General features: G+C 40.2%; 1 protein-coding gene across 1 annotated transcript in view; it reads left to right on the top strand.

Annotated features, from left to right (window-relative positions):
* Positions 1–390: 390 nt before the first annotated feature.
* The window catches only part of GRXCR1 (glutaredoxin and cysteine rich domain containing 1), a 41,684-nt gene continuing 32,529 nt past the window's right edge, over positions 391–9,545 (top strand). Inside the window, exon 1 of the mRNA XM_026074728.1 lies at positions 391–786. Within this exon, the coding sequence (XP_025930513.1) occupies positions 391–786 (396 nt within the window). The remainder of the gene's footprint in view (positions 787–9,545) is intronic.

Genomic DNA, 9,545 nt, shown 5'->3' with positions numbered 1-9,545 from the left:
TCTCAGCAAACAAAATTGTCTTCATGTAAACTCATTTAATTTTTATTATTGGTTTTATTAGGTAGGGGTTTGAATTTTGATTTTAATCAATGAATATAATTTCTTCTTTTCTTCCTTTCTTCCTTAGTGCTAAAAACTACACAAAGGCTCTTTAATATTTAATTGCTGATATCATTTTACAAGTTCTAGTTTAAAGGTAACCATAGCACAAACGCATTCATTATTAACTGCAGAACCGTAGTATAGGTTCTTAGGAATCCTCTTTAGTTTAATATGAGAACTCTTGTCAACAGAAAACAGCGCTGATATTGTTGTAAGTGTGACAAACTGGCAAAGAAAATGGGCACCACGCTGGAACAATGCAAACTGCTTATATCAATGGACGAGACAATGTTTAAAAGCGAGATGAAGACTGAAAGTGAGAGGTTGTCGAGGAAAGTTCGATTCCGAGTTGCTTCCTCTCACAGCGGGAGAGTGCTAAAGGAGGTTTACGCCGATGGAGAAGCTGGAGACTCTCTGGATTCTGAATACGCCAGCAGTTCAGAGACTGACCAAACCAGCCGGTTAAGTGAAGTGGAAGGACAGCAGAATGGACATGTAGGCTCTGAGTGTGATGAAAATGAAAACGAGCAGGATGACTTGCTCATTTTAGTGAGAGCCGCTAAAGAAAAGGGTTTTGGTACAAAGCGGGTGAACATTCTCAGCAAAAATGGCACAGTCAGAGGAGTCAAGCACAAAGTCAGTGCTGGCCAAGCCCTTTTTGACAATTTGTCAAAAGTATTTCAGGTAAGTGATGTAGTAAGCCCTTTGTCTGTCCCTTTTAACCTGTGTCCCACGTTATTCTTTTTCTTTGTCCAAATCGCTCTCATTTATTTTGGAGCTCTCAAACTTCAGATTTAGTTTTGTTTCCTTTATATTACTGTGTGCTTGCTCTTCTTGCACAGGAGAGGCTCATTACTCTTTCTGATGTAGCCTGGCTCCACACTGCAAATTGCCTGTGAAATTTTTCTTTCAAAATTGACCTAAAGTTTACTGACTAGAAATAGGTATGCTGTGCTTCCCATTGTAGAACCAGGAAAGAAACATACCTGGGGAATTAGTTATTGTTTTATTGGAGACCTTTACTGTGGAACTACAGGGATGTTTCCACTCCTATTATATCAGTTTTAATGAGTTTACGATGTTATCTACTGTCCCCTACATGTAAATATGTATAATTGTAAATTCCAATGTGTTTAATCTGCACAGCAGATCAAATTAGATGCGGGATGGCAGCAATGACAGTTTTCCCACATAAAAGTTTCAGAAGAATGAAATCTTAGTCGGAGAACTCTTTTATTAATGTCTGTTTTCCATTCATTTTGTAGAAGGAGCTGAATATTTGTATTTGAAACAGTATATGCCACATTGATCCCTTAGGCAGATAAACAAAGCTATCTGAAAAATCAACATAAAAGTTCTAAAAAATATATTATTTCATATATATAATTCTGTCTATATATGCTATTTAAGTCTTTAAATGATTAATATTCAAACAAGATAGCAACGGATATGCTACCAAACTCTTTCTAGAGGTTGTTATAACCCAGAATTATTGTGATCACTTAAATTAATTTATAAATGTTTTCAGTGCATTGTTTTGAAAGAATTTCTACAGTTTTAAAGTGGGTGGAATTTAATATTAGAAATAATTGTTGATGTGTATTGAAACAAAATCTCCTAAAAGATCTTTTTTTTACTTTGAAGCTAAGTATTTTTATAATAAATTTATAAATGGCTATAGATTAACATTTTCTTACTTCTGAAGATGAATATTTATCCCCTATGTTGTACCTAAATTATAGCAGTCTTCTTGTCAATACTGATGTTCCTGTGGAAGATGGATATTTCAAAGACCATGCACCTACTGCAATATGAGAGCTTTGTTATTTGCAGCCAGTGCATCTTATAGCACTCAGGTAGCTAAACATTCACTTTATTTCAAGCTACTCTCTGAAGATTTTGTCCTTAAGTTTCCTACTTTGATAAAATTTGTAACTAACGGACTAGGGACTTTTTCTGATTAGATATGAGTCTGGAAGTGTTAACTGAGGCACATTTTTGTTCTCCTCCAACCTAGATTCCTTCTGTTGTTCCATATTGGAACATGGAGTACACCATTTCACTTTGCCAGCCTCATTAGTGAGACTAAGTTGAGAAATTTGAATCAACTAAATAAGTGGAGCCATCTGAAGATATATGCACCTTAATTAGCAGCCCTGTATCTTGCTAAAGTCATCCTTGGTTTCTTATCCCAATTTTAGGTCAGAAGCTCTTCAGGAAAGGGTCATGGACTGAATTCATGTCTCATAGTTCTGACAGCATCGTACTTTGATTGCAGTGAAGTTACTTTTATTCATAGTTACAGCTAGGACGAGCACTATTTCCATGAAGTGTTTTGAAGGAAGAAAGGAAGGCTTAAGAGGAGCCATATCTACCTCATAGCTTCAGAAAAATGGTATGTAGCAAGATCTACCATAGAAGCCCATAACTAAAATCTATAAAACAATGAATAGCTTGAGAAGGTGATAAGGAACTCCTATTTACAACATTTTACAATAGAAGAAACTGGAAGAATTAAATCATTAGGTGAAAACAAGAATAACAAAGTTTCTACACAACACAAATTTAAGAACTCACTGCTACAGGATATTGTAAAAGCCAAAAGAATAGACAAATTTTGAAAAGGGATTTAGCAAATTTATGGGAACTGAGCAGCTTCTGCTCAAGCAGTTTCTAGACAACTGATTTCCAGAAATAACTGTATACTCTTACTGTAAGCATCTACTGGATCAGAAGGATATATTCAATAATACAGAGAACATCACGATTTGAGGTTTTTACACAAACAGGTTTCTGTTTCCCCAGAGATAAAGTACAGTGAAGGAGAATGATTTTATGCATATTTTTTACATCATAGTGCAAGCCCATTTCTATGCTATATGGTATACACACAGAAGAGCAAAGCACAAAGGTTGTCTTTGAGACTATTTGGGAACTGCTTTATCCTGTTGGAAAACATGATCATACTCCTTCCAACTACAATGGGAGTAATGATCTTTAAAAGATTATAGGATGATTTCTAGTGTTCTGTAAGTACATTCCAGGCAATTAATTGCATAGTAATGCCTCTTAAAGAACAACAGCAGTTCGTGGACAAGATAGAAATGTATCTCTAATAAAAAGATACACCTCAGAAGCCTTTGATTCAGGCACATTCCTCAATTGTATGAGGCCATCTGCAGTTGCATGTTCCTCTTCTCTTGGCTAAGCAAAAATAGCTATATAACAGCAGGTAAGGAGCACGTGGAGTCCCTCAGCCTGTAGGGGAAAGCCTGTCTCTGCCTCATTGGTGATGCAGCAGCAGATTTCCCAGTCACGCACTTCTCAGAATCTGTATCCCAAAACAGCTATTTGAAATCTCATGCACATGAACTCTGGGCTGAGTCCTAAACTCACAGCACTGATAAATTCTCGAATATGAATACTTATTATTTAGTATTTAATAGATTACTTACTAACTAAAATGTTTCTGTGAGAAGTGAAATATTGAGTATATGTGAGTATCCTGTGATGCTGAAACTAGATTTTTTTGAGATTTACTGCAGTGGCAATATTCTATTTCTTTAGACTGATGGCTGCATCTGCAACCTCCTTTACTACCTTATTATTCAAAATCCCCAAATATTCCCTGTGGTAGAGGAGAGATTCTTTAAAATTAGTCAGTTTGATCAGATATTCTAGGGATAAGCAGGGATTCACTGACTCTGTTAAGTTATGCGATCAAGACCTTTGATGTTTTGTATTCGGAAAAACTTCTAGTACACTCATGTTAAAAAGGCTTGTAAGTATTTTCATGTTCCATGGAATATTTGGGCTTTTGAATAATTCTTCTACATTTGCTAACCACAGCCTTTCTGCAGAAATGGTTCAGACAGTTCCTTCCAAGAGCAACCTCATCAGACAAATCTCATATCTTCAGGACTTTTTTTGAATGTGACTAGTGTGAAGTATGTAATACAGAAGGTATTTCTAGAGGAAAAGGATTTTCTTCTGTCGTATGTATAATACATGCCTGGCCTGAGAAGGCGTATCTACCGCCACACGAAACCCCCTGCTACATCTCCCCCCAACCAGACGTAGAGCAGCTCCCTCAGCAGCACAACCAGTAATGTCCGACTTCAGCCCTGCCTTGAGACACTAGATCCAGCACCTCAGTTTGCCCAATAGCTGTCCCGCGAACTGTTGTGGCTGTGAAAATAAAAGGGTTCACAGCAATTCAGCCACGTGCAGTTAATGGCTGTTGTCGCTGGAGGCCTCTGCAGCTGGTGGCGGTGGTGGGGAGAGGGGAGCGCGGCCCGGGGTGGCTCAGTGGCGGGGCTGGCGCTGGGATGGGGCAGCGCTGTCTAGGGGAGCCACACCGGGGTCAGGACGGGCTTCATTTTGGGGTAGAAAGGCAGGACCAGAACCACCTCTATTTATGCCTCAGGGGCACATGGTTTCCATGGCAACTCTGCCAGCCCTTCCCTCTGGGCAGCTGTGCCTCAGGCGGGAGTGTTGCCATAGCGACCACCTCAGTGGGGGAGGGCGTTGCTGTGGCAACGCCGACCACCCCCTGCCCAGGTGAGCTGAGGCGTGCGGGCAGCGGGGCCGGTGTGCGCCGCGGGGGGTGCGGGAGGTGGGGATCCCCCTCGGAGCCGGAGCCCCTCCGTGGCACTTGCGAGGCTGGGCCGCGGGGCCAGGCATGCCGGCCCCCGCGGGCACCCCGCAGAGCACAGGCGAGGCAGCCGTGAGCCGCAGCGCCGGCTCACTCCTACGCCGCTCAGAATACACCGGCCCAACACACAGCGAAACAAGAACACGATTTATTAACTTTTATCTAATACTTACCTAGACCTGAACACTGGTAAAATGTGTATGGGTTTGGGATACTTCCTATATTTTTCCCTAAAATGTTAGAGGTGAAATGACTCGCATTCCCATTAAATAAATGTAATTCTCTTCCTAACCATGTTTTGTGAACAGGTCGTCACTGTGGTGGCTTCCATGCAATACAGAACAAAAATCCTTGGATCGTTCAGTATATCACTAATTAGTACAATGTTCATTTCATGCCAGATCTGATTTCCATCCCAAAGTGCAATGTAATGGAGCTTAGCCAAAGGTTTTATGCAAGTCTCTCCTCATTTCCACTGTTTCAGCAGAGATTTCCTCTACACACTCTGTTGGCCTTCCAGTGTGCTCTGAAAGATCACTTTCTGCTAAATTAACTACAGATCTCATTCTCAGGCAAGGCCTGCTGATGTCTACTATAAAAGGGCAGGCACGGTTAACAAACCTGATTAATGTGTTTGTGAACATTGCATCGGAAGTGATATGGGTGAAGAGACAGACATAATGTATTTGGTCTTTATGATATTTTCCAACACAGTATCTCAGGTAGAGCTAACATTTAAGGTTGCAAAGTACAAGTCAGTATTCAGCCAGATAAAGAATTAGCTTATTAACATTTAGAGAGAGGTGGGAAACAGTTAAAAATCAGATGGAAATTTATTAAGAGGAGTGCTTCTGGGGTGTTCAGATTCACTACCATCTTTTTTTACTTGCTTGTGACCTGGAAAAATGAATACATGGCAAGGCACTCAGATCTGCAGATGCTACAAAACTAAAAGGGCTGGTTAATACCAAATCTTAGAGAAAATAAAAGCAAAGAGAGCGAGAAAAGGAATTGTCTTCCCAAGAGGGCAGATACTGCAAAGTGCTGACACAGAAAGTTCTTGGTGCTACAGCACAAGCAATTGAAGTTTTTAGGCTGGGTGACACATATATATAGCTCCCACCACTTCTAGGATGTATAACCCCCGAAACTCTGGGGAGAACAGGAAAGAAAGAGTACTTCGCTTTTGTTAGAAAAGTTATGTTATTCTCCTCAATTTTTTTCCTGGATGCTCAGTGCTGACAGTGCTCCTGATACTCAAACATCATTGGACTCTGAATTCAAAGACCTCTGCGATGACTGGATTGAGTTCAAAGGGGCCTCCTGAGCTTTCCCTTCATATTCTCATCCATACACACCGAACAGGGACTCACAGATGGGTGTAGCTTGGCAGAAGGAAAAGACATGCTGGATTGCCTGCACCTACCAGTAGGGATGTCAGGGAAACCTGCTCATAACCTAAAGCCATAACATTTGGTGTAGTAATGCCACTTTTATGGATGGAGATAAACCCCAGTGAGCTGTAGGTATCTTTGAGAGACAAGCTCTAGTGTATATTCCTAGTGTTAGTGAATCTGAAAAAGTAATTGTTGAACACTGTAGCACTGAAATCCACTGAAGAACAGGAAAAAGTGTAATGGCATGGAGGATCAAGAGATTATGAAAAGTAAATATCTGTTTGCTACAGAAAGTTAAGTGTTAGAAGGACAACTGGATCACCTCTGCAATAGGCAGGGTAGAGAATGTCCGTTCGCCACTTCGTTTGTGCCTTCCTCAGTGTTTCTATCTATAACCACAGTGTACAGGACAGTGATACAGTTGATACAGTTGATTAAATGATAGTTAAAATAGCTAGTTTCTAGAGCTGGTTGCTGAATAGCCACACTGATTCAAAAAGGAAGATGTTCAGATCTGTGTGCTTTTAACTGTAGCCTGGGGTTGGTCAGTACTTAGGATATTAGTATTTATTTTTCCCATGTTCTCCTATAAATCATCTATAAAGCACTGAGCTCAAACAAGTTTATTATTAGACTGTTCATGATATTTTAGGGTTTGCTGCTTTTGGACTTGAGACACATACTGTTAAAGATCAGTTAAAGACTTTAAACAATCTAAACAGCCAAAAGTGATATATAAGCTCTTAGATCAAACATACTTAGCTATCTCCTTTTTTTTTAAATGGAGATAAGTAATGTCTTGACTTTTCAAATACTTAGTATTAGGAAACTCAGCAACAAAACCATAGTTACATTACTACTGCTTCATGCTTGAATCAATTACTGAGGAAAAAAATTGCTCAGCTGTTATGTTGACAATTTGATCAGCATGCGTCTGTCTATCCAGCCAGGTCTCTAAATTATCCTTGCTCAGATGTGTCTTGATCCTAATAGAGGATCCATAAGTGAGGACAGTGTTTTTGAGACACTCAGGCGCACCGTATAAGGATAAAGCAGAGGGAAGGCCTAGAACAATAAACATTTTTGTTCTGTGTTTACATATGTTTCTGCCTCAGAGGATATAACAAGAACGCACTTTGATTCCTTCTTTAATCTTGTGTAATCACACCTACACCTGCAGATGAGTGAAAACTGTTTGAAACTTAATTAATGCTGCTGGTTGCAGAATTTTTATCCATTTAGCACAGGTAGAAATGACCATAAAACGCAAGACACCTGAGAACTAGCTTTTACACATTTTTCAGGAGAGGTCAAGCATTAGTGATGTGAGCAGCGCAGGCCTGAACCTTAGCAGGCTTCTTTGTGCACACCATCCTCCCCGGAGACAGAAACTGAATTTCCCACACCCCTCCCACCGCAGGTCTGTGAAACACACTGGTCTTAAATATAACCAAGCTCTGGTAGGTGCAGGATGGAAGCAGTGGTGAGTAAAAGATCATTTTACACTTAATTTTCACCTTCTCTCTTTGATGGAAAGCAATTTCTAGCAACTGCTTAGTACTGACCAGAATTGCCTCAGGTTCACCCCTGCTAAGGTCTAGCTGCCTGTGGCCCAAGCAGATTGTGCAGCCTGTCAAAAGACTGGAGCTGTTGCCCCAGGCTGTGAGGGAGGGATGGGATTAAACCGCTCCCTCTGTGAAGTCTACAGCATGTGGCTATTGACCCAAATGGGGTGATTTATTAATAAGCCTCATTCCCTGGCCTTAATACCAAAGGGCAGAACAAAGAAGCTATGCTAGTACTGTAGTGAGTATGTATATACAGAATATATATAGTTAGTACTAAAGTGAATTAAAGCTTTGGGTCTAGATTCAGAAAAACCTATAGGCTTCTGAAGAGGAACTTAGACATCAAGCTCCAAAACTGTGACCCTCAAAATCCCTCTTTGATTGTCACCTTGTCTCAAAGATATAAAACCCCTTTTATTAATGAAAATTTGACTAATGATCTGCTCATGATCTGCCTTGGCCATGTGCCTCAGCATCTTAGTATTGATAGGACATGACAGTTGCCTCCTACTCATGTCCTATGGGATCCACAAAATAGGCGTTCCTTTGTCTGTCTCACCTGCAGGGCTTGATGCAGTAGGTGTCCTCTGAGCATGCCTAATGGATCAGATCCTACACAAAATGTACATAAGCAGATGCTGCTTTATTACAAAATGTGTCTGCAGGAGGCAGTGGTGGGAGTTGTACTTTGAATTAGATAGTCATAAGATAACATGAATAAGTTACGGGAGCAGGAGTGGAACATAGGCTTGCTGATTTTCAGCTTGTCCTCCCAGATGCTATGTTTCAGAGTCATGCTTGACTTTCATTTCTTTTTCTCTCTCTGTTAAGCATTACTGTGTAATGGCATTGCTTCAACATGGAGGTATGAAACAATCTCACATCCCAGAAAAGTTTGTAGCCTGCGTCTTCCTGGTTAGGGACATCTTCCAGGAGAAGAGGTAGAGAGGAGACTGAGTCCCAGTGGCCATGACTTGAGTGGTTGCAAAAAGCCACATTCCACTGCCTTGTTTCACCCCATCTCTTTAAATCTTAAAATACATTTGCTTTCTTTTTGAAAGAAAGAACCAATGTGCTTGCTCTCAGGCAATGAATGTGAATGCCAAATGGAAAAAGATACCTCCTGGTAGTACTAAGCAGGATTCCTAAACCATATTGGCCTCAAGAAATTCTCTCAGCTGAAAATAGTCATAAGCTGAGAGAATATTAGGAGGAAATACCATATAGGATGGTATTATAGACTATAGCTGTCTGGTATATGACATGGAACACTAGACAGTCACTGGCTCTGAGCCCATACACTGTTCTGGTATTCCTACGTAATGTCCCTTTGTGGAATTGCTCAAGAAAGTGCTCAGCCTTTGAGTGAACATGGAGAATACATCATCTGTCTTCAGATTGGCTTTACTGATGACTGAAAAAGAATAACATTACATAAAACTTAGCTTGTCAAAAGTAAAAAAATCTTAGGACACCAGTACAGCAATTTTTTCCTACATTTTCTGGTAGTAGGAAACCTATTTTTTCTGAATTGGGCTCATGAATTGGCAGACATGAAGAAGATGAGCTGATTAGTCTTAATCATTAATTAGCAAAAATAACTCTTCTTTACTTTTTTCCTAGCTGTGGAGCTCAACCAAACAACTCAACAGAACAATTATGAGAAAGTGTCTTTTGAAGTATTCTTAAAACTAGGAAACTAAAAAAGGTTGAGATATTCCCCTATCTGTGATACAGTACAACAGACTGACTACTAGCTCCTCTCCTGTGACCTTTTGCTCCTGAATATCTGCATTCCTTTGACACAAAGTTTTTGCCACACTT

The sequence above is a fragment of the Apteryx rowi genome, unplaced genomic scaffold (genome assembly GCF_003343035.1).
Source record: "Apteryx rowi isolate R43461 unplaced genomic scaffold, aptRow1 scaffold_398, whole genome shotgun sequence".
Taxonomy (NCBI): domain Eukaryota; kingdom Metazoa; phylum Chordata; class Aves; order Apterygiformes; family Apterygidae; genus Apteryx; species Apteryx rowi.
The sequence above is the reverse complement of the archived record's forward strand: the minus strand, read 5'-3'. Positions and strand labels throughout refer to the sequence as shown.